This window comes from Camarhynchus parvulus, chromosome 10, assembly GCF_901933205.1.
Source record: "Camarhynchus parvulus chromosome 10, STF_HiC, whole genome shotgun sequence".
In the NCBI taxonomy this organism is placed as follows: Eukaryota; Metazoa; Chordata; class Aves; order Passeriformes; family Thraupidae; genus Camarhynchus; species Camarhynchus parvulus.
Window position 1 is genome coordinate 2,231,230 of NC_044580.1, and position 25,525 is coordinate 2,256,754.

General features: G+C 45.0%; 1 protein-coding gene across 13 annotated transcripts in view; it reads right to left on the reverse strand.

Annotated features, from left to right (window-relative positions):
• MYO9A (myosin IXA) overlaps positions 1 to 25,525 on the reverse strand; it is a 173,781-nt gene that overhangs the window by 24,050 nt on the left and 124,206 nt on the right. For 12 of the 13 annotated variants that reach the window (XM_030954924.1, XM_030954927.1, XM_030954918.1 and 9 more), the window contains 13 exons: positions 24,696 to 24,817; positions 23,543 to 23,684; positions 22,670 to 22,865; positions 18,244 to 18,363; positions 13,837 to 13,912; positions 9,343 to 9,486; positions 8,659 to 8,698; positions 7,634 to 7,756; positions 4,411 to 4,491; positions 3,439 to 3,549; positions 2,337 to 2,459; positions 1,701 to 1,850; positions 883 to 1,193 (listed from right to left, as the gene is read on the reverse strand). In XM_030954924.1, the coding sequence (XP_030810784.1) occupies positions 883 to 1,193; positions 1,701 to 1,850; positions 2,337 to 2,459; positions 3,439 to 3,549; positions 4,411 to 4,491; positions 7,634 to 7,756; positions 8,659 to 8,698; positions 9,343 to 9,486; positions 13,837 to 13,912; positions 18,244 to 18,363; positions 22,670 to 22,865; positions 23,543 to 23,684; positions 24,696 to 24,817 (1,739 nt within the window). The remainder of the gene's footprint in view (positions 1 to 882; positions 1,194 to 1,700; positions 1,851 to 2,336; positions 2,460 to 3,438; positions 3,550 to 4,410; positions 4,492 to 7,633; positions 7,757 to 8,658; positions 8,699 to 9,342; positions 9,487 to 13,836; positions 13,913 to 18,243; positions 18,364 to 22,669; positions 22,866 to 23,542; positions 23,685 to 24,695; positions 24,818 to 25,525) is intronic. The other variant, XM_030954925.1, reaches the window with a different exon arrangement.

The window sequence follows — 25,525 nt, forward strand, 5'->3', positions numbered from 1 at the left end:
CCACTCAGAGCCCTTCAAGGCACTGCACTAGTGGTGTCTTATCACGACCATCACCTCACCACCACCAGCACCTCAAGAACCCTCCTTGCACATCTGGTGCAAGACAAGGCAAGGCACAGTCGGTTTTAAACCTCCTTCTCCTCCTCCTCTGCCATCTCTGCTACCGAAGGGCTGCCGCAACGCACCTGAAAGCTCCCCTGGTGCCGACGGCAGCGGGTCCAGCCTCCATCCCTGGTCTAGCTCCTTCATAAGCTGTCAGAGCCAGAAAAGCTTAACTCATCACACCCCCTTGGCTTCTCCATCTTCGCCATCCTGCCCGGACTGCATCTGGAACAACTTAGCAGGGACTTGTGCCCAGCACCAAGAGCTCCCTGCAGCTCCCAAATGTTCCAAGGGATGTTAAGGTGCTCCACACCTTGCAGGCAGCACCTCTGGAGAGTGAATTGTGACCTGTACCCCGGCCAGCAAGCTGAGGCATGGCTGGACAGCCTGTGCCCTCCACAGCGGCTGGCTCCAGTATCCCTTGTCCTTCTGAGCCAGCGCAGCAACCAGATTGGTGAGGCAATCTGAGTTAAAAATAGGCTACTTAAACTGGTGCTGCTGCCAAGAGAAAAAAAAAACCCCTTGTGAGTATTTACGGCCTTGGCTTTGCACTGCTTACGTGCTCCAACCTGAAATAGGCTCTGCTTATTCCAAGAGCAGGACGTGCAGTTAAATTGTTAGAAAGCGTGGGCAAACAAAGGACCAGGGCAGGTCAGGAGAGGGTCATGGATACACGAGGGGACGCTGCCCTGTGTAAGTCACTGCAGTGCCCTGATTCACACCCTCCAGTGTGAGCATCACCAAAACCACGTTCCTCTTACCCGAGGCCAAGGGTGTTACCTTTGCCGTGCCAAGTACCCGCGGCACGCCGCCTGCAGGCACAGGGCCCCGCTCCTGCGGGCGGTGTACGCCTGCCGGGTTCGGTGTCCCCTCCAGGCCGCCTGGATGCTGGTGGCTGCGGCGTGCCGGCGCCTGGCGTGCTCCCGCCAGCAGCTCTGGATGAGGTGAGCTGCAAACTGCATCTGCAGGAACCTGCGCCGCTCCACAAAGCCTCGCCAGTGGGTCTGAAGGATGACAGCGGCTTTGGTGAGAACCACAGGGTCTGGGGATGGTTTGCCTTCCTTTCGGCTCTGGTAGCTTCGCCAAAATCTCTGCAAACACAGCAGGGGATTCCTTGTTACAGGTGTTGTGTGAAGTACGGCGAAGTATCCAGTGGGTCCATGTGATTCACCCGATTATTCTCCATCAGTGATTTATGTTGTTCTACAGCTCTCACTGGCTCTTCAAATGAGCTGTCCTCCCACAGCTCGTGCCTTCATGCAACCTCTCCAGCTCCATGCAACCTCTCCAGCTCGTGCCTTCATGCAACCTCTCCAGCTCCATGCAACCTCTCCAGCTCGTGCCTTCATGCAACCCCTCCAGCTTCATGCAACCTCTCCAGCTCGTGCCTTCATGCAACCTCTCCACTTAGATGGGAGGACAGCACCTGCCTTCATGCCACCTCTCCAACTTCCCCCCATTCCCAACTTATTATGGCAGAAGGAGTCAATCCTGATTGCAAGCTCCCTCCTTGGACAGGAGAGCTGATTTTACGCACGGGCTCTGTCTGTGGGATTTGGGGAGGGTAATTTGCACTGGAATCCAGCAGCAGCACCCACCTGTATGCTGATGGCCGCGTGCCGCAGGCTCAGGAACTGCTTCCTGCAGAGCAGGCTGCGGAACCAGCGCTGCAGCAGCGTGATCCTCCGCAGCACTTCCTGGTGCAGCAGGTCCTGCAGGAGCTGCCGCTCCCGTTCCTTCATGAAAACCTGGCCAAAACAACCCAAAAAACACTAGCATGGAAAGCTTCCTGGACCACGAGTCAAATCCTCCTGGTTTCTGCGTCCTGGATGCTCCCAGGAAGGTTGAGGAGCTGATTTTTGTGAAGGCACCTCTAACAGGTTTCAGCAGTTTCACAACAGCCTGTGACTCTAAGTTCTGGATTACAGAGCTTTTACCACCAGGGGAGGAAAAATGAGGACCATCATATCAAGCTAAGTCTACATAGACACAGAGATTTTGGAGGACATGAGTTTTTTGAGGCTGCCTCATTATAATCAATAGCAAAACAATATTGTTCCATACTCTTTTATGTTAACAATATTAAAAGTTTCATTTAAATCACTGATTTTTAGTAAACAGAAGAAAAATAGTTTCATTAATTAAAACCATATATAGATATTAATTTATCAGACAGAAATACAGGCAAATGTTATATCTGTGTCTTAAAGGCTGAGCTGAGGATGAACATTTACCATTGTTCTTCCAACTTGGTAATTGTCTGGATCGAGTTTTATCTTCCGGAAGAAATCATGGATATTGTGCTTAGATGGGCTGATCCCTTGTGGCAAAAGGACATTGAAATGGCTCACAAAATCCTGAGAAGGGAAAGAAAAAAGCAACACCAAGATTTGGTTAGTTGGGTCCTGCTGCTACTTTCTCCCATAAATAACAGATTTGCTCCACTGGCCACATGAAACGGGACCTCTGGAGTGAGCACAAGGACAGATAACATTTTATGCACTGAGGAACACCAAGATTCATCCAACATTTGTAGTTTGATGGGAAACACATCAAAGCAGGGACCCAGCAAGGTTCAAACATTTTTCAGCGTGGGAGGAGAGGTTCTGCAGAAGCCACAGGGTCAAACCCCAGCAAAAAAATTGCTCCAAATCCCCAGCAAGAGCCACTATTGGTAAGGCAGATACCAACATCGGCAAAACATCCCTGAGATGCTCCAGCCGTTACTGCTGGGAGGATTCAAAGAGTGAAGGAGGTACAAGAGGATAGATCCTCCCAAGCAAGGTTGGGAAACCTGCTCACGGCAAAAAAATGCTGAGCATTTTTCTTTTCCTAAACAGCTGCTGTGCAGAACACGACGTTTGCCCCAAAGCAGCCACAAGCAGGAAACCAATCAGTACCAACAAAGCATGAAAGGACCGACATGTACACAAAACCTGGCAAACACATGGAAAAGAAGAAAACAGGAAAAGCTGGCTAACTCCAGCAGTTCAGAGGATGCATATCATCCTCCTGATGGGACACAGCCAACACAACAGGGCTAACACTGCTCCCAGTAATTCCAGATGCAGAAGAAAACGTGCAAATCAGACAGTTTTTTCCAAAAGGGAGTCCATGTTGCAAAAAAATACTGTTTTTGTTCAAAAATCACAGTGCAGGGGGCTCACAGCCCTCCCTGAGGTCTAGACTGGCTCGTAGGCAGAGAACCGCCTGTTACATCCACTGCCTTCCAAGAACTAGAAATTAATTACCCTGATAAAAAATGAACCAGCAACACTCAGACAACTCTGCTAATGATGCTAAAGGAGATGGAAGACAAAGCCCTTTGTACTCAACCTGGAAGGAGTATTTGCAGCTGTATCCTGACTGGCGGATGCGCACGGTCTCCAGCATCCCCGTGTAGCGCAGCTGCCGCAGCACCAGGCTGTCGCTGAACCTCAGGGGCAGCTGCAAGGGGAAAACCAGACCAAGGATGAGCAAATATTTCCTTTCATTGAAGCTTTTAAGTGCATGGACGGGTGAAGGGTTCAGCAGATGTAGCACATGTGTATGACACACACGTTGTCAGCGATGCTACAGGAGGGAGGGAACGTGGGTCCCCAGGAACTGAACTAATCCCGCTGGGATTGAATCCTGTTTGCTTCTGAGACTTTCAAACAGCTAACTAGAGAAATAAAGCCATAAAAAAAGATTTTTTTGCATTTCAATTGAAAAAGACCCCCCAAGGGCACAGTTAATGGGTGATGTTTTGAGCAAGTAAATAATCTCCAATGCAAAAAGCTTCAGCTTGAAATGCCTGGATAAAACTCTGAAGGATTAATCTACAAAGCATCCCTACATTTTGAACTGAGGGTCCTTGGTCCATAATACAATTATGTAAAGTCAAATTCAAGAAATATGAGTCAGTGTGATCAATGTAGTTTATTCTAAAAGTATCTGCTTTTACTTATGTAAACTTTATTTTAAGGAAGCTTCAGGGCTCAGACCCAGCACAAGGGAATTCCTGGTTCTATAAATCTCTCTTATGGCTGGTCAGAAACTTCAAAGGAGTCAAATTAATTTATTAAAACCAATATATTTTTCACATAAATTAAAATACTATATTTGCATACGTGTTTCTACAAATATAAGAAGAGCCACTGCAGTTTATCAAGTGACACCCAAGTGATAAATCCATGCTTCTTGCCCAAATCTTCTAAATTCAGCTCTATTTGAGGCTTTGTTTCCTATCTAACTCCCTGTAAAAACAGAAAAAAGATTCCCAGGCTGATTTCTAGCAGGATCTTGCTTTCTCAGGATGGCATTTACCTTTTCAGCGTTGGATCGGATGCACTTGACAAAATAGGGCTCTGCTTGGCCAAGGGTCTCCATCAGTTTGTTGAGGGATGCCTGCAACAGAGGAGACACAGGGAAGGGAGAGGAGACCACAGAGGATAATGAAAATCCAAATTCTTAAATCATAAACCAACATAAATTGGAATTAATTAGGAGTACATGAGGCACATGGGAAATTGTTCTCCCAAATGAGTGTTTTAGCACAAGCAACTTGGCTGATTTTGTCTTTGCCCTCAATAAAGAAAGCAAATATAATGCTGGGTTGGATTTTCAGATCTCTGGCTTCCCTGGAGCCCAAATTCCCATCCCACTCCACACCACAAGCCTCTTCCAGCCATGAATGGGAGCTCCAAGACAAGAATTTACACCTGGCACAAAACAACCACTGATGGGTCTTAAACACAAATCAGATTTTCCTTCATGAAAAGTGACTCCAGGCAGGATTTACTCCTGATTTTTAATTGTCAAAACTTTACTGTTGGCCTAAAAATGAATTGTTTTTAAGGAAAGTTTTGCCAAGGGAAAATTGGGAATTCACAAATATTTTTGAAGCCTACAACCCTGAACACTTCACAGTTTGTTTCTAGAGAAGAGCTTCATTGCTGGCATGCTCCTGACTGAAGGATCACTGAGAACCAAGGGGTTTCCTGGTTCCATTTTTTTATTTCCCCTTATTTATTCATCATCATTAAAAGTCTCTCCCAAAAAAGTGAATTTACATTGGCATCACTCTACAGCCAGCTGCTCCAGTGGGATGTCATGCTGAGTTATCCCTTCACCTTGCAAACCTTTGACTTTTTGGGATGAATCACAAGCTCTTGGAATAAAACCAGGCTGAAAACCAGAGTGTGTTGAGTCCATCAGTGCTGGCCAGGCTCCTCAGCCACATTTTTTTGCTTTGTCCTACAAATACTTCAGGTATCTCTAACTGCTGAGCACATTACAAACATGGCATTGGTAAAGTGCTAGAGAGTTGATTACTCCTGATTTTAATAGAGTTTAAAACTCAGTCATGTAAAGGATATTCTGTCACATTTACTATAAGCAGAGTTATAAATTCTAGAATACAGGAGTTAATAAACTGGCGTGGTATTACAAAGAAGCATTTTGCCCACAGATCAGCTCACAGGAAGCCTTTTTTTCCTTCTGATCATTTCAAAGACATCTTTATGGGAAGCCTTTCATGTTTAGAAAAACATGAAAATCCTGAATGTTCATTCCCATCCAGGATTTTGGAAGGAGCAAGGGATGGATCCCACGCACATGTGATGCAGCTGTGTTATGTACACTGCAAATCTCCCTGCTCCTGTCCCAGGGAGCAGCAGGAATGCCATGACGTGGCAGATCTCTGCTGGCATACTCCTGGCTTTCTTAAAATCTGAAATTACTCATTTTCACACAAAAGAAGCCTACTGGGGGCTTTCAATCAGCAGCAATGCTGCAGGATCCCACTGTGCCCACACAGGTTAGTGGGAGGGAGAGGGACACAAGGGACACAACCCCTCTGTTGAAAGTCCAGCAAGCAGAGTGCTCCCAGTGCTGGAAATGGTGGGAATGGGATGTGCAGGACCCTTAGGAGGGGGCATTTCCATTCCCTCATGCCATCCTGTGTGAGGCAGATGGTCCAGGCACCCTCTGCCATCTGCTGGTCAGGAATCCACAAAGGACATGTGAGGTCGCTGGATTAACCCTGTACCCATCTCCTTTGTCCCTCTGCCAGCAAAACTTTCCAGCCACCCACTCCTTCAGCACCTGTACTGTACTCAACCCTTCCACCTCTGTCTCCAGGGTACCACCTGCATGTGGGTTAAAGGGGAACTCTTCAGTTTTAGGTATGGGTGGTTTAATTTTCCATCCCTGCTCCTGGAGCACACTCTGAGACAGCTATTTCCCCTACAGATTACTCTAAATCTAGGGATAGTGGAAATCCACAGGAGATGGAGCAGCTGCAAGCCTGGTGTTGAGGTATTAGCCACAAAGCAGTGTTTCTCTGAAAAAAAACCACGTTAGGAAATATTTGTGTTTCCTGCCTGTGACCCAATTCCATGCACTGCAATTTTATTAGATTGCTCTTGATTAAAAAAGCAATGCTGCTGCTTTGTCCCTTAAAATTGTTCTCTTTAACAAGTGCTCACTGAGATTAGGGATCTTTGATTTGAATGTGCTGTGAAAATATTAAAAAAAAATCCATTTTTGCCCCCTAGGGCTTTTCAGAGTTTTGTTGGGAGCATAAATAGGTTTTGGGAAGGCCTTTCACTCCAAGACATCCCTGTTTCAACCCCTCCATGAGTATGAATTAAACTCTGCAGGAGTGAATTTTGACCAGAATACCATTAGATTAGACAAGGCTAAATACATAAATTTACAAATGTAAAAATGCATTCTGCAAATTATATATACACATATGTGTGTGCATGTATTTTTAATTATTTAATCTTACCCACACCCACACACAGAGATTTTCTAAATATAAACCACATCTCCAAAAAAGCCCCAAAGCAGTCAAAATTACAAGTCAAAACCAACCCAGACATGCTTAGAACCCAGATTTTAAGTGAAAAGCTGCTTTGTATTATTACCACCTGCTTGTGCACGTCTTGTAGCAGTTTCCAAGCCGTGCTGCACATACAGAACAATCACATTCAGGTTGGAAAAGACCTTTAAGATCATTGAGTCCAACTGTGAGCCCAGCACTGCCAAGTCCCTGGAGGATTATTTTCCCTGCACCGACCCTAGGGATTGCTGACTGACAACCCAAGATCCTCTGAACTCCCCTGCTCTCCAGGAAATAATGCGGCAGGATTCTGACTCTTCCGCCCCTATTAAAATTCCCATTCTGTCTCAGAACAGATTATGCTGGATGAGAGTAAAAAGACTGCAAAAAATGTGATTTGGGGATTTGGTGGTTTCTGGATTTTGGGGAGAAAGCACCACAATATGAGGTACCAGAGTACAGGGATGCACCAGCATCTCCCCCTGCAGCTCACCCTCATGTCCCACCTTGCTCCACCACATCATCCCCCATGATAACCATCCTCACTCTTATTTCTCTCTATTTGCACCCTTTAAACACCTGCCATGTCTCCCAGTTCCCTCAGGCCCTCAGTGGGATTCATGGCCTGGATGCTGCAGGGATGGGGCAGGAGTGTGCCTGGAGCAGGGGATTCCCCTCTCTCCATCAAAGGAAAGGGCTCACCTGGAACTGGGCACTGATGCTGGGTGGTTTTTTCTTCTTGTGGAGGTGGAGCAGAGATTTGGTGATGCGGTCGTGCAGCGTCAGGTTGGTGAGGTGCTTGAGGGACTTCACATCCAGCAAGTGCTGTGGAAAAAGAGAGAATCCATAGAAAATCCAGATGTTACCATCACACCATCTGCTACATCCCTCCTTTACCCTCACAGGGCTTCCTTAGGTGATGCAATCTCAACAGGGAACACTGGGGGATGGCTTCCCTGGCAGGGTGGGCAGGCCCTGGCACAGGGTGCCCAGAGCAGCTGTGGCTGCCCCATCCCTGGCAGAGTCCAAGGCCAGGCTGGATGGGGCTTGGAGCATCCTGGTCTAGTGGAAGGTGTCCCTGCCCATGGCAGGGGGTAGAACTGGAGGACATTTAAATTCCTTCCCAACACAAACCATTCTATGATTCTCCTCACTGTTAATGAGCAGTTCATTGATTAATTGCATCAGTGCCTCTCCAGGTGCAAGATGGACATAGAGAGGAATAAAAACAATGTTTGCTCCTCTCCTGGTGCTCTGCTCCTGACCACAGATGCAGCACCAGTGAGGATCACAAAAAGCCTCATTGTTCTAAGAACAACAGATATCTTGGCATCTCTTAAAATATAATAAATGTAGCCAAGACAGAGGGAAAGTAACAAGGTTGTTGTCTATCAGGTACCAGCTCTCCTGCATCACTTACTTGCTCGTTTCAGTTTAGAGATTTAGTTATTAAATTTCACCAGCATGTACATACTCCTTCTCAGAAGGAGGAAAAATGAGACAGAGCAGCTCCAAGGAGGATGTAAGTGCTCATATCTCTTTCTCCCAGCAGAAATCAGGGCTGAAATCCTCTGGGTTTATATGAATTAAAGAGCCCTGAACAGAGCTGAGTTGACCAAAGTCTTGGTGTAGACACAATGGTCTTCTTCATATCCAGCAGCATCACATGACTGTGCTACAGCCTTAACCCACAAACCACAAGGGGGAAAATGCTGCTTCTCACTCACCTTTGGGAGACTGGGTTTGGCTTTGAAGTTCTTATTTCGCCTGGGGAGATAATAAATGGCTCAGGTTAATCCACAGTGCAATTGTGGAATGGAGGAGTTGATGAAACCAGCCCCTCCACATCCCCCTGAGCAGCTGCTGCCAGTGCCAGCACTGAAATGGGGCTGCCCCTGCACACTGCAGACTGAGAGGGGAGTATCCAATTAATGGGAATGGTTACATTGGAAATGATGGCATGCTGGGAGTTTGGGAAAAGATGCCAGATCACAAAATGATTGACCAGCCTCCTGCTTTCCAAACCCCATGTTCATTCCAGCCACCTTGGGATGCTCCCTGAACCTTTGAGGAGGCTGCAGTGTCAATCACCTGCCCAGATAATTATAATGGAAACTCTGATAAGATGTTAAAAGTGTGACTGCATTACATGGCTGCTGTATCTCCAGCCTGGTGTGACCAGAAGGTTTGTTCCTTCTCTTTCTTCCCTTTGTCTGTCATTCTGAACGAATGAGACAAATTAAATCAGACATGTCAAATGTACTGGGATTGCTCTGACCCAGCTGGGAGACAGCTCCAAGTCTGCTTGGCATCCTGAGAGTTTTATATCCTGGCTATTTACATTGCCCTAACCACCCTTGCTGCTCATTGTGCTCCAGGAATAAAGCCCAGATCCCCTCCTGGGTACTGACATGAGGATGCCATGGGCCCTCTCCAGCAGTTTGCTGTTGGTGGTGTTGACAAATATCCCATCTTTGTCCAGGAAGGTGCCGGGGCTGGCGAGCCTGTTGTGCCTCATCCCCATCCTGCCATTCCAGCCAACTCCGTAGGCATCCCTGGAACACCAGACACCGTTAGGAAGAGATAAAAAACCACAGTTCCATGATAAAAACAGATCCTAAAACAACCCATTGGTAGGAAATCAGCTGCTGCTTTTTTCTTCCCATTGTTCATTCTCTCCCATGGGATGAGTCCCTGGTGCCAGACAGCACATGGAGCCATCATCTACTAAGGCACCTCTCAAAGATCAAATATTCACAAAAGGAACAAATTAACAGCAGGACAAAAACAGCTTCCAGCTCTCCCAGACAGAAACCTGGAGTCTGCAGATACCTCTAGATACCTTTGGTGCCTGAAGGATACAAGGCCATGACATCTGGTGCTGACTCTGGCTCCTCAAATTCACACAATCATTCCATTGGGAAAAGAAAAAGCAAATCTAGTTTGCAATAAACTTGTTATTTGCCACAAAGATGGATGTCAGCTCCAGCTGGATGATGGATTGACCCAGAATCATTCTCTGAGACCTCATTATGAATCAGTCACTCAATTTGGTCCCTTCTGCCATGGAGCATAACTGCTGTGGTCTCCAGAAATGCTCACCTGGCTTCAGAAGTCCTAAAGGAAACAAGGAGAGGAACCAAAATCCTCTCTTGGAGGGATGGAAACTGATACTTGACCAGACTACACATCAGGACAAGCAATTTCCAGAAGTAAGGAGCCTTCCAGTGGTGTCTGGGGGGCATCAAGCCTCTTATGGGCAGCATCTCACCAAAACACTTTTGGCTTGGTGGGTTTTTGGTGGTTTGTTTGGGTTTTAAATCCTAAATTTTTTATCAGCCTTGCAGAAATCATCATACGAAATAAAAGCAATCTAAGGAAGGATGTGAGGGCTGCAACACATCCCCCACCCCCCAATTTATCTCAGACAGGAGGAAAAGGAGCAGGAGGAGACTCCAGGGTGCAGCAGGTCACGAGGATGCTGAAGGACACGGTGGTTTAAACGCGGCCTCGGGCGCCGGCCACTTCTGAGCTCTGACAACAAGGCAGTCCTTTGCCTTAAAGTCCTGGTTTGGATGAAAGGCAAATCTCAAGTGCCACATGGAAATTAAAAATTAAAGGATGTAAAGCTGTATGTTCAGCCAGCTCAAAGCCTGGAGCCAGATCCTCAGAGCAACGTCACCTCGCTGCCTCATCTAAGCACTTCCTAAATTCCTTCCTGATCCTATTAAATCAGCATTCTGACATGGACCACTATTATAAGGAGGGATCAATCACAGCAAAGCAAAACCCCTGGCTAAGTGCTCCAGGACCTGCTTTCTTAAGCATTCCATTCACAGATGGTTAGTGAGAAGCTGGAATATCCAAGTGATCCCTCCTGTTCACCTTTCTTCTCTTTACATCTCAGGTACCATCCACCAAAACAACCCTGTCTGCAGGTGGGAAAAAAAAATCAATTGATGGGAACCACTAAAACTCAACAGCCACTTTTGGGATGTACAACACCATTAATCCTGACCAATCTCTCTGGAAAATCCTAGAAATTCCCACGTGGTTTTGAAAAAAACCAAGAGATACAATGACAGGGACACTTTAGGATGGATACGTTCACATGGTAACAGATGCAGGCTTTTGGTACTTTGGGGTCAATCCCCTCACCTAGCCCAGCCAGCTGCTTCCAGACCAACACCTGCTCAGACAGCCCTGCACATAAAAGTGTCACTAGTGAGCACAAACCAGCAGGATCCCAACCAGCCCAAGTGGTTTTGGTTAGGCATGGCCTGGCCTTCATTTCTCAGCAGCTGGGGAAGGCACTTGGAACGCTCTGCTGAAGCCTGGTTTCCCACCCAGCATGTGCAAACCAGCCATCCACTTTTTTTCCGAGATCAGAGGAGAGCACTTGGCTCCCTAAACCCTCCACAGTGACTTCCTGAGTGATGTCATGCCTCAAACTTGCTTTTAGAAACAGGCCCCGGGCTATCCTGTAGGTTGGATGCACAACCAGGCTTATCAAAGACCACATGATCGTGAGATGGCTTTGAAAGCAATTCCTGTTTAATTTGGAGCTGTAAATGGCCTGCCAGTCCATCTGCTGGGAACCTGCTAATGCCAATCTCTCTTCCAGAGTGTCACCTGCACTCCTGTGCTCACCTCCTCTTGCCCAACAAGTGCAAGATTGGTATTTACCTGAAACACCAACATTCATCAAGGGTGACACCACTCTCCAGATCAAAAGCAGCTCCAATGAAAGGGATCAGAATCACCAGCCTGCTCTGAAAGTACAGGCTGGACCTTGGGGATCTTATGAGACACCTGGTTTGTACTTCCAGAAGGAAGGGGCAAAGGTGACATTTGGGGACCCACTACTGATGATGTCCAAGGGAAGATCACAGACCATGCTATTGAGGTATCACAGGAGTTAGGATGACTTTTTTTTCTACAAATAAAGGCTGAAATTGAGGCTGCTGGTAGGACACAGCTGCTGAGGATGAGGAAGAAAAACAGAGTTCCTCAATTCTGGCTGTTTAGGCTGATTTGTTGCTGTGCTGGTAGGGGCTAAGCCACATAACCAGAGCTGACCACATACGAACTCCACACTAAATAAACACATCCTCCTCCTTGTTTGGGTCAGGAGGAGTTTCCCTGCCTTTACAATGTCCCTTTGCTGAGATAATGAAAATATTTTGGGCTATGAAAATGTTGGCAGCCCCAGCTCCCACACTAGAGTGCCTCCAAAGCTGGAGCTGGGCAGCCAAGAAAAGCCCTGTCCCAGTTTACAGATGCTCCAAAGGCACCAAAGGTTGGATAGAGAAACTGCAGGAATCCTCTTATCTCCAAGGGAAGATCTCCAAAGGGACAAAGTTTCACGTTACGTTATCTTGAGGGAAACTTGCACAATCAGAGGTGCTGGGAACAGGGAACGTCACCTCTGGAGACACCAACCTTCCCTGCTCTGAGTGTTACCAAGGACTGGCTGTCATCACAACCCAACCCATCAGCAGCTGCAGCATTATGAGAAAGGAAAGGAGGGTGGCAAAGACTGAGGTGAGGACAGCCAGGGTTGCATCACCTTCCCAGGACAGAGTGGCATTGCTTGTACCACCTGGATTTCTGCTCAAATTTGAGAAGTGGCACAAATTTATGAATTCAATCCCACCATTTTAAGTAAATTCCATGCTCTCTAATCACTGAAATGGATGTGTAATGATGTGAGAACATTCAGATCTCCTTCAGTAGGGTGCCACTGCCTCTCTCAAAGGGGAGGAATTCAGAGGAACAAGGACATTCTATTCTTGATGGCACTCAGAGAGCACATGGTGAACAAAACCAGGTAGAAGAAGGCACTTTTCTTCCCCTAGAAAAAAAAAGGAACTATGTGTATCTAATTTTTGTTGTGGCCATTTGGCATTAAAGCCATTAAAAACGAGCCTTTGTAATATCCTTGAGGGATATTTAATTTTGTATGGAAGGGAATTGCACTGCGACGCAAGGACTGATTTAATGGGCCCATTTCAGGAGACAGATTTAGACTCCTCTTGACTTGTTCTGGGCTTCTCATTAACGTCAGAGCAGCCAGAAAGACACACCTGGATATCTGCAGCTCCAAGCAGTGGTTGTAGGAGCTGAGGGTGCTCTTATCACTTCCTTCCCCAGCACACACCTGCTCAGACGGAAGCAGAGAGGCACTGTATGCCTTTAGAGGGGTATTGGGAAAATCAGACCTCCTGGGATGAGAGGAGGGATAGCACAAGAGTAGCTGGGAAAAGGATCAGTGCCCAGACATGCCTTGGAAATGAAGACTTTGGCTTCACAAGCAAGTAAACTCTGGAGTGGGGATGGAGAAGGCTTTGCAGAAGAGGCCCAGATTTGTATCTCAAGTGTAGACCTGAGTTTCATTCAGTAGCTGCTTAAATGGTCGGAAACTTCAAGGAGGGATATAAAAATAAAAATGTACCTAAAATCTGTAAAAATCAATCAATTTTGAAGCGAATGTGCTTTTTTACCTCCTGAAAACAAGCAAGCATTTGGCAAAGTACCATCTCAAACTCCATCACTTCCAGGTTTTCTACATTCCAGGGTGCCCAGAGCCGCCACATGCCGTATGCAGTTCTGCACCCAAACCTGTCCTCCTTGAATGACTATTTCCTTGATATTGGCACATTCATTCATTTTTTTAAGCTTCTTATCCCCTCATACACCCATCCCCAACAACTGCTGCCTTTGACACAGGGAAGCTGCTTTTCCTGCCTGCTGTTTAGTCAGGAAAGTGTTTAGATCTGATCACACAGCAGAGAAAGAAGAGAAGAGAAGACTGATAGGTGAGATGGAAAACATGTCAATACAGTCATTTTCAGGTACAGACAGTGCTCTCCCATCCCAGACCAAGGTAAAAGCAGGATCCTTACCGTGGGCTCTTCTCGTTGATGGTGTTGACTCCCTGCAGGTCTGAGAGCGGCGTCCGCGGGCTCTTCCGAGTGATACCTGAAGCAGCACATGAGGAAGATGTTTCCAGCTGGCTCATACCCAAGAGACAATTAGCAGAGCCATCCCCAGAGACAATTAGCAGAGCCATCCCCAGAAACAATTAGCAGAGCCATAGCTGAGGCCTGACTCTGGCGCGGAGCAGCGCCGACGTGTCCTGGCACATGCCGGGCACAGCCGGGTGCCAGGGATGCCATCGCTCCCCGGTGCCACCTCCCTGCCAGAGTCATCACCCTCGTGAGTAACACTGCTTGCTCCAGCCTCTCATTCCTCTCCCACACACACAGAGGGTGTTTTAGGGACATGCTGTCCCAGCTAGCAAACGGGGTGAGGGAAGGAGATGATGGGAGCAGCCACTCACGTTCTCCATGTTCGAGAGATTCCCAAGCTTTCCACTGTGCATGGGATAACCCAGCTGCATGGGCAAAACACCTGGACATAATTAGAATGCTTGGAAAAAAGGTAATTTATTCCTTAGGCACTTGTTCTCTCCCTCCCTCCAAATAGATGGACACGTGCAGCAGGTAGGAAATGCTTTATAGCATTTACAACTTTATAGCATTTCCTACTTTTTATAGCATTTCCTACTTGCTGCACGTGTCCATCTATTTGGAGGGAGGGAGAGAAGAAGTGTCTAAGGAATAAATGAATGCCTTGGAATGAAGACTTTGGCTTCACAAGCAAGTTAATTCTGGAATAGGGATGGAGAAGGCTTTGCAGAAGAGGCACAGATCTGTATCTCAAGTGTAGACCTGAGTTTCATTCAGTAGCTGCTTAAATGGTCAGAAACGTCAAGGAAGGATTTAAAAATGTACATAAAATCTGTAAAAATCAATCAATTTTGAAGCAAATGTGCTTCCCTCCCCAATTTTGAAGTAAATATGCTTTTTCAATATGAAATATATTTCATTTATTCCTTTCCACTTCTTATACTGTTATAGACACTTCTATACTATTTTATAAAGGCTTGATTGCCTATTGAGCCTATATCCTTTGATACCTGGAATAATTTATTTGTAATAAAATATAACTAGTAGAACAATATATTAAATAAAGTATCTGTATTCAGATTTTGTATTCAGCCAAGGAAGCTGCCACACATGGTAACAGTAGCAGCTGTTATCTGCCCTGAAGTGGAAATGTTTTGTAACCAAGCACTTAGGAAGACAGGAGACAATTATTGTAGACAACAAAACACTTCAAGTCACCAAACCACAAAAATATAAAGATCTGATAATGTGGAGTTTGACATGAAAACAGCTGAGCAATTTTACAACTGTCTCAAAATCACTGCTGTGAGACAGGAAAAATCACAGCTCTCACCTCAGCATGGGAAATATGTTTTATTCTACTCTGAGACATCTACAGTGGGGAAAAAAAGCTTTCTAAAAAGAAAAAAATCTAAACTATGGTTTGTAGCAATGGCATATCCCCTCCTCCCAATATTTATAATTCCACTATTTCATGCAGCCCAAGTTAAGAGGTGTCCTGGTGATTTTTTATCCTGGAAGATGAACACAAAGCAAATATACTGAGACCTGAGCCCGTCCTGCTGTTCTGAGCCTGGAATTCCTGAGGAGAAGATGAATTCCTACCAAAGACATCCCTTTAACAGGACATTTCCCACCCTCCTTGCCCTGTTAAGGTGTGGTAACTGCTCATCTTGAAGCTGAGCAGGAGAATCTGTTCATCTTGAATTGGGCAGGAGATCCCTGAAAAGACTGATGGTCCACTTGGGTTAAGTTTTTGCATCTAAAGGTGCCCAAATATTCTGGAAATGTCAACAAAAGAAAACCTGAGGGTGTGCTGTTCCAGGTCGTCCTTGAACTCTGCCTGTGCTCCAAGGCAGGACCAACCAAATCACTCCTGCTGAGGAGGTCTGGCATCTCCAGCACTGGAGGTTTTTGGAAACCAAGGCAGGTAATGCATCTGAGCACTTAACAATACCCAAGCTCAAAACTCTTTTCAATCCCTCTTTTTGCCATTTTAGCCATTTTTGGGTTACATTTCTTGTCCTAGGAGTGTTCTTGTACCTCTTTCAAGACTGGCATTTCTGTGTTCAAAGTCCTGATTTAGAGCACAGAAACCCAACTGTAAATAGGGAAAAATGGGAATAACCATGAATCTGCTTAAAATGTTGCAGTAGCACTTTGTGTAGTTAGTTTTAGACTAAGAAAGCACCTAATGTCTAGCTGGATCTATTTTTAAAATAGATTAAATTAATATATTTTAATATGCCTGGATACTCCACCATTAAGGCCCAGAAGGCTTTACTTGCCTAAACGAGTCCATGAAAAATGGAATTTCCCTGGTATTTCCAAGATTTTTTTAATGCCTACCCTTCTTTTTGGAGCAAAATCTGCCTTCCTACCCTTCTGTCAGGCTCAGACACAGCCTGATCTGGTTTACACTTCAGGCAGAAAATTATTCTGATTTTTGAAGCATATTCCCTTTCCTTCAGCAGGAGTGTCTTGGAAAAATGGACTGATTTACCTAACAGGTCTTTGCCCTTGTTGAGAAGAGTTTTGGATAAGCCCTATGGATGAATACCAACCAGCAGACCTCCAGTGTTGATTCAGAGGTGTCTAAACCCAGTGCCTTGCTCTGGAGGAACTGGTGGTATTAGGGAAGCAGGTGATGGTAAGGGAAGGGAGACCAGTTGGCTCCAGAAGCTGAATACCAAGGGACCTACAGGGAATCTCAATAAACTCATCAAACCCATTTGTTTTCTCTCTTTGTTCAGAGCTAACTGCACAGTTCAAACCAAGGGGATGACCTTGGTTCCTGTCTCAAGGATGATGATGAGGTAAAACCTCATCTGACTTGTGGGAAAAGCCGAGTCCCCGGGGCCAGGCTCGCCTGTGGGGCCCAAAACCTGATGGATTCTGAACCAGAACATTCCACATGCTCCTTGCCAAGGCTGGGAGCCTGGGGAAGCAGGAGCACATCCCGTGGGGAGATGGGAAGGATCTCTGAATGCAGAACAAGAATTACTTGTTTGCCTGGTCAGATGCCAATTCACAAACTGGCAATGTTCTCCTTAGACCCACTCGTTGGATTTATCCCAAGAGATCCCAAATTGTGTGGACTCATCTATATTAGTGAGGTTTTGAGGTGTTGAGCTCAACAGTGAGCTCAGCTTCCTGCTTCCCATTAAATTAAAGCTTGAAGTATCTCTTGAGTTGTATGAATTTCCCTTTTCTCACCTAAGGAAATGCAAACTAAACTCCCCAAAATCTCCCATACTTCTGAGCCAACTTAAAAATGAAATTGATTCATTAATTGCAAGTAAAATTACTCTGCTGATAATTATCTTCCTTTTCAATAGTTTCTTAGTAGTATCAGTAAGGTCATTTGGCACACATTTTATTTGATAATAAAATCAAAAATCAAGTAAAATTTAGTATCAGCCCTTTATCTTTTCTTACAGCAGTGTTGGGAACTTGTAGAGGAAAATAATGTAGTTAAATTAGGAATGAAAGCCTAAATTAAGACCTAAACCACCACTGTTTGCCCAACCCCACACGCTGCAGGAAGCAGAGATATCTGACAGAAGGTTTCTAACAGGAAAACCATATTTATGAAGATTTAACATGCATCTACTGTACTTACCGTGCTCAGATCTACAGAAAAAAAGGTGATTTCCATTTACACCTAAATTTCAATAAGTTTAAGCAAGTTGGGCTGAGGCTTTGCCCATGCAGAGCAGCTCTATTTCTGTCAGCTTTAACAGGCAACATGAATGAAGAGAATGATGGTAGGAAAATAATACATCTAAACACGAGAGCACCAAATATCTATTTAAATATAAAAATAAAATAGAGTAGTGCAGGTAAGAGTGTCCATGTTGTCATGCAGGATGAGTTTATTACATGACAGAGGAGTGAAGATGAAGAAATGGAGACCAAGTGCATCATTCCATAAAATAACATTGACAATGCCTCTGTTTTAAGTAAAAGCCCTGAGAGACAATATTTTCACAAGCTAAAGGTATTTTTGAAGTCCAGTGAAATCCAAATTAAGTTGAATTCCAGCTGTACCAGCTTTGTATCAGGAATATTCTTTATTAATGTCAGTGAGTAATTGGGAAAATTGCCAATAAAACAATTTTTGCAAGATCTCAAGAGATATGGGTTTGCTTTTAACTTGACTCTTCCAACTCTGCCTAATCATTTCCCAACAGGTTCAAAACTGCTCTGAGGCACCTGGTTTGATCATGGAGGGCTCCTCAGGCACTGGTTTTTTATCCTTTCTACATGGAATGCACCTGGTTTCCATTTCTGGACGTGTGAGTGTGGTATCAGAGGGGAGGGTGAGTGGTGGAGCCTTACTGTACTTCTCCTCCTTGCACCTCTGCAGGATCTCTAAGCTCCTCTGATGAACTGGGTGGTGGAGAAAGCTAAAACTATCCACACTTTTCAAAACCGCACATGGCACTGCATCATCATGCCCTTGGGAAGCAAAATAAAAACAAACAAAAAAAATGGAGAGAAGAGAAAGATTTTAGAAGCAGAAGTCAGGAGAGGGGAAGGAACAAGCCCAAAGGAGCTCGAGGGTCACAGGTTTTTGTGCTTGACACAATTTAACTGTGGTTTCCTCCTCACTGTGGCACGGAAGCAATGGGCTGGACCACATCCCAGTCCTAATTATAATCTTCATTAGACAGAGCATAAACACTTAATAATCACTCCAAGACTATTTGGGCAAAAAGAGGATTATTAGATAAATCTTTACTTTTATTAACTTATTTTTAAAATCCCTTCTGTGCCTCCACCCAGTGTTACCAGCAAATCCCTGTCCAGATGCTCCATGACACAACCACCTGGAATTCTCATTGTGCATCCCAGTGCTACATTTTGCTCAGATTTTGGTGATTTAAAAGAAAAATGTGAATTATTTGCATTGAGCACCATTTGCATATTCCCTGAGGGCAGAGAACACAGAGTCTGGAGTTTGGCAGGATAGGTTTGAGTTGGAAGAAGCCATCGATGCGTGGCCAAGAGGCCTTGTGATGGCCCAGCTGTGAGCACAGGGTGGAGGAGAGGTGACACCGGTGACAATGTGCCAACACAGCGTCTCTCTGTCATCGTTGGCCAAGTCCAGGAGGTGCCACACTCCCAGTGAGGCTTGGGGAGGTCACCGTGGAGTCACTTTGTGCCAGCATCTACGGGAGCATTTCATATCAACACATCAAACCACGGGAAAGGACTGATCTGAATTTTCCACAGGAACACTGTCAAGGGGTGTCCTCCTCACCTTAACACCAGCGAGACCTCAAACACCAAGCTTTTGGTTGCTTTCACCTTTATTTGGCAAATGCAGCCTTTTTATTGATTATTTTGAGGACAGTGGTTTTTTGGTGATCAGCTTCAGGAATAAATCTGCAGAAGCCAGTGGGATTATTTTTAAGCAGGAATTACCAAGGAGCAACCCTTGTTGGCTAAATCCAACTGCAGAGCCCATCAAGGACAGGCACAGCTTCAAGGCCACAAAACCTTCATCAGAGCAAGGATTTAGGTGCAGCAAAACCAAGTTTGTATGAATAGCACCATTTTTTCCATTAAGTTTTTGCTATGAATTAGAGAGTTTTGCATAATAAATGAGTATTGAGGACAGCAAAAAAGCCAATCAGCCAATTTTCTTTCCTTAAAAGCTTGACAGTGTTCCTTTAATCCAAGTTCACAAACAAATCCAGTTCTAACACGCAGTTCTATTGGACCATTTCAATCCTCTTTGATAAACTTAGTAATAAAAAGAATTAAAAATCAAATTATTGAAGAGTTCCACCCTTCAGCTTAAGTGCAGCTCGCCTGATCCTGGCATCTTTCATTCAAGCAGCGCTGGCAGCACCCTAAGAAGCATCACTCAGGCAGAAACACAAAGGTACCAAAGAAAATTCACAGTGCCACCACTTTGCTGCTCTTCACCTTCAAGTTGAAGAGGACAATCACACAATCACCAAAAGCTGCACTAGGAGGGCATCAGGAGCACAATAAAAGAAGAGTCCCCAAAGCCAGCAAGAAAAAAAAAAAGCTGATTATCCTTCCAGAAGCATCTGCTTGGCACGGAGGAGACAACCAAAAGGATGATGTGGAAAGGAAGCAGAGCAAAATTTTGTAGAGCTGCTTAGACATCAGCCAGGGATTTTTCTGGAAAAACCCTGTTGGGTATTGCAAGCATAAAAGCATGAGAGATCCAGCTGAGGTTCAGACAAAGAATGCAAAGAGCCTTTAATTAAAAGAAGCAAGTTTTGGATATTTCCCTGCTCCCTCACTTCACCTGCCTGATGGATGGGAAAGGACCTCAGAAACCAAGAACAGGCAGCACGTCTTGAAAAAATATCACTACAAATATTAAGTGTGTACATGTGGATGACTGTGTAAGAGCCTTTTCTTACTCTATCATCATTTTGTCAGCAGCTCCACATCTGTGGGCAGGCAGATGCTCAGATCAGGCTAATTAAAGCCATCAAGGTTTGATAAAAAACAAAATAAACATCAAACATGTGCTGCCTTTGGTTCTTTGTTTCTATCTATCAAGATGGGAGAATTTTAGTGATACTTTGATAACTCACAAATGTTTTCTGCCATAGAGGCAAAGCATCAATTTGGGGGTTTTCTGCATTATTTTGGACAAGGGAAGGGAATTGCAGCACCTGGCAGTGGATGTATCATGTTACACCAGCCCATCACGCTGTCCGGACACTGGCTGAGCCTTCTGCCTACGTCTGCCCCTTCCACAGCCACCTGCTCTGGTGACAGGGTTTTGGAGGAGGACAATGGAACAGGGGATGGGTGTAAGGTCACACCAGCAAAAACACAATTAAACCCTGCTACGGATCTCACCTTGATAAGTGTGACCTAGGCAAATTCAGAATCCCAGAACAGTTTTGAGTTGGAAGGGACCTTAAAAATCATCCAGTCCCACCTCCTGCCAAGGGCAGGGACACCTTACACTAAGGGTTGCTCCAAGGCCTGTCCAACCTGGATGGTCATGCTTGGACATGGTGGGAAGCTCTCCAAAGAGGGCAAGGACAGTGATCCCAGCTCTGCCACTGCTTGTAGGTTAAGTTTTTCCCACAGATAAGGTGTACCTCAGTATGGAATTTAGATTTAGGTAATCACCTCCTAGTAGTGTTGCCTGTATAATGGAGACTTTCTCATGACTTTTTCCCAACTTGATGCACATAAAAATTTAGGGTATAAATAATCTGAGGATTGTTCATAAGTTCAAGATAAACCTCATCCAGCTTTCAGAGGGGTTTGTTTTTTCTTTGACTCAAAGCCCAGAGGGTACAAAGCACAATTCCATTTGAATACAGGCTAAAGGACATGGACAGATATTTGAGCAGCACCATGAGAAGGTTTAGAAATTCAGCCATCACCATGTATTAGTTAATTTTGGTATGGAAAGAGAAGGTGATACAAGAATTGAGTCTCAGAATTGTCTCAAGACCTCCTGGTTACATATATATCTGTATCTATAATCATATCTATATATTGATACAGATATATATAGAAAGAGAGACATAAGCCAGTTACTGCTACAAACTCTGGCCTGAAAAGCAGGAGCAAGGAGATGAGCACAGCAGTGTGCAGGACCAGCTGCCAGAGACACAGAAAGCTAAGCAGGGCTTGAAATCAGCTCTTACTTCCTGAGATTGAATGATTTTTTTAATATTCTGGATTATCTCCTTTGAGTTCAGCCTGGGGTTTAAGCAAGATGAAAATGCAAAGATGGATTTTGGAAGCCACCTCTTTGGAGTGGCCTTTCTCCCAAAGACAAACATCTCTGCCATCTCCCTCTTTGCTTACTCTGTCCAAAAATGTTGCCTTGATGTGCCAGACAGACCCAGGCTCATGAGAATCAGCTCTTCTCTTACACCACATTCAGGAGGTGTCAGAGGAAGAACCTCAAGACCTGAAAGTTGATTTTTTTGCCTGCTGCTCTTCCTGGGATTTGCTCCCAAAAACTGATTCTTTCTGCTTGAACAGTTGCCTCCCTATGCTCCTTGTCCCAGGCTCCCTCACTCTCCACGATGCAAACCTCACTGATTACAAAGTAATTCATGGTGCAGCTCTGCCTTTAATTTTAACCCAGTTGACATTTTCCCTGCTGAGGCTCTAATTCCATCACGGATTTCAAGCCCTCTTGTGCCCAGAAATGAACAGTAATAGCTTGTACCCGTCTTCCTGAAATTGCTTTACGCCGAGAAATGGTCTAAAAGCACAGCCAGGTCTTGCCTGCCACAGCATGATGATGCACCATCACTTTCCTTTAATTTAATGCCCCTGTGATCCGTGGTTCTGGATGACTGCAAAGCCATGAATTTTGCTAGACAAGAGACATGGTCTCCTGCAGCTGAAAGGGTGAACAGCTTGGAAAATCATAGGAAGATTGATTGCCTTTTTTTGTTTTCAGATGTAACTAACAGTTCAAGAATTATTACAAAAATAATTCGCCTTTTTTGCTGGATAATTTGTATATCTCTGTTTGAATGACTTGTGTTTTTCTATCCATGCATCCTACAAAAATGAAAAATTAAAGCAGTAAAATGAAAATATTTCCTTATGAGACGTTAAAATCCAAATGTACCTTTAAATGTGACTTCTGCAAAAAATCTACCTGTTAATTCAGCACATTTTCTAATAGGTTCAAAACTAGGTTTGATGAGTCAGGCTACTTAGGGTACTAAAACATTAGACCCAAATTGCTGGTGAAAACCAGGCTCCAGGCCCAGGTGATGGGCACACATACCAGTTTTCTTCTCCACGTATCGTTTCCCAGCCTCCCTGAAGGCGACCATGGCCCTGAAGAAGGCCCTCAGGACGGCCCAGCGGAACACAGCCACGGGATCAATCCCGATCATCCCACAGATAAAGGCGTTCCGGCTGCTCCGCAGCAGCGCCACGATGTCCGGCCGCATGTGATCCGTGTTCTTCTCCCGGAAATCCTAGGGAAGGAGGAGGAAAGAGGAAAATAAACAACACCCACATGATACTACAGGTAGGATCTTCAAGGATATCTCTGGGCCAGCACAATTATTGAATCCTGTTTCTTTTTTCTCTCCTGATCCCATACCAGATCTTTATGATCATCATCTCTGATGCTAATCATGTGCATTTGTTGCATCAGAAACAGGATGAGAGATTTGCAGTTGCAAATCCCAAGGCTATTTCTCACACCAGAATTCCTTCTGCTAATAACTGGCATGAATGGAAATGGGGTCAACTTTGGAATAATTCACATAGGATTCCAGAAAGCACATGTAACAGTGGGATGTGGAGACCTAAGCACACATAACCTGTATTAAAAGTGGTTAATGATGAGGAAAACACTGGGTTTTCTACACAAACCAAGTCCAGAAAGGCCACCCAATTTCAACTCATTGTTGGGGTGTAGCACTGAACTCACTGCACTTCCCTAAATTCTTCCCGAAATGCCCACGTGAAGGAGAACAAGAAGACCCTGTCCCTACTACCTTTCCATTTCCCCAAACACTTCACTCCTGACCCTCCCATCTTCTTGGGCCAAGTCCTCTCCAAACATCTCTGTGGAGCCTCTGGGGCTTTCCTTCCCAATCCCAGATTTAAATGAAAGCAACTGCTGGGGAACAGCTGGGTGACAGACCTTGACTCCGTACTTCACTTTGCCCGCGTAGTGTTTGATGATGAAAGCTGGCTCCATCACTGCTGGGAATTCAATGTAGGAGCTCCCTTCATGTTGACGCTTGAATTTGTCCAGCAGCGTCTGGTTTGTGGCTTGAGGAAAACTGAGTGGAGAGAATTGAAAGGAAGAAGCTGCAAACCTAACAGGAAAACTTTTCCACTTCTTTTCATGTCCATGAAAGGGAAAACAGAGACCTTCTGAGCTTCCACTTGTGTGTCTGCTTCAGCAGAGCCTCTTGGTAAGAGAAAGCCAACCCTCCATCCTCAAACTTCATGGCAATCTGCAGCATGGGGATGAATTTCACAACTTTACCCCATTTAAGTTGTTTTATCCCAGTACAATATGACTGGGAAAGCATCACTGTTGGTCTCTTGTCAACGAGACAAGAAGTGGGGGAGTAACCTGCAAGGTAAATGGTGGGAGAAGACCTCGTGCCCCTGGCCACGTGGATCTGAGGTGACCTCAGCAAAAACTACCTGGACTTTCCCTGCCTTTTACATGGAAGAAACTGGCACAAGCATCCAATGGGAGAACTGTTCTGCTCCAAAGTTTCCACACCAAGGCAGCCCCAGAAGCCACACGTTCCCCCAAGAACTTCTCCTGAGACAGATGGATGCAATCAAGGATGCAAATCTGAGCTAAGTCCTTGATGCCTATGAAACCCTGTGGAAATGCAGCCCCTATGGACAATTGCCCTCACTTCACTCTGGTTCAATTTTTATCAGTAAATTGATAAATCCACCTTATATCTCAATAACAGCACCTACACATCCTGCTTGAACTCATGTACTTGGGTTCAGCACCTTCACATTGTCACACCCCAAGAGACAGGGAAAGAAATGAAGAGAGAAGCAAAGGAAGCCTTTTCCCTTGCCTTTAATGGAAGAAATTCTTGAAAGGAATTTTAATTATTATTTTTTAAGGCTTTTAGCTCAGCTGGCTGATTCTCCACTCTGTGTGTTGCCACCTCAAAAACAACACTAGAAACACCAATCAGCCCAGCGAGCTATTAGCACCTTTCTGGGAAGTTGGGTTTTTTTCAGAAAACTGAAGGATAAACATATTTTAACTGAAAAACAAATCTCATTTCCAAAGCCAGCATTTTCCTACTCACTTGCTTTCCTCATCCAGCAGATGGAGCAGCCCTGTTGGCTTCTTGCTGATCAGGTTGATGCAGCTGGAGTTGTCTATGTAGTCAATGTTGTGCCAGCTAATTCCTTCTGCTCTATATTCCTCCTAAAAAAAAAAAAAAAACAACCCACGGATGACATAATGATGATTTGGTGCAAGCAAAAATAAAAGACAAAATCCAAGGGGTTTTGTGGAAACTGATACACCATTTATCAAAACGGACATCTCTCCTGTAAATATTCCATCAGTGCTTTCTGTGATTCCAAAAAAAGGATAAAGAACCTCTGGAACAACCTGAAACAAAGTGAACCACAGAGCATTTCCCAATTTCAGATGCACCAGACATTTGTTCGGACATGGGGTGGCTGTGCAGGATTCCAAGCCTGCCAAGGACATCCAGTGTGTGTGGACTCCCCCTTTCCTTTTCCTGGATTGCTTCTAAATCAAAGCACAGTTTGGGCTGGAAGAGATCTTAAAGCTCTTCTTGTTCCACCCCCTGCCATGGGCAGCAACACCTTCCACTGGCTCAGCTTGCTCCAAGTTCATCCAACCTGGCCTGGAACACTTGCAGGGATGGGGCAGCCACAGCTTCTCTGGACAACCTGTGCCAAGGCCTCACCACCCTCACAGGTGTCACCCTGATTTTTTAAGATTTTCTAAGCCTTCTGATGTTTACATTCTTGTAATGAACTTTCTCACGCACTTTCTGTAAATAACTTATTGTTTTGCATTCTTTTATGGAGGAGGAGAAATTGGATGGACTGTTGGTTTGTCCAGTGTCATTGGAGAGGTGGCACTTTCACCCTCCAATCC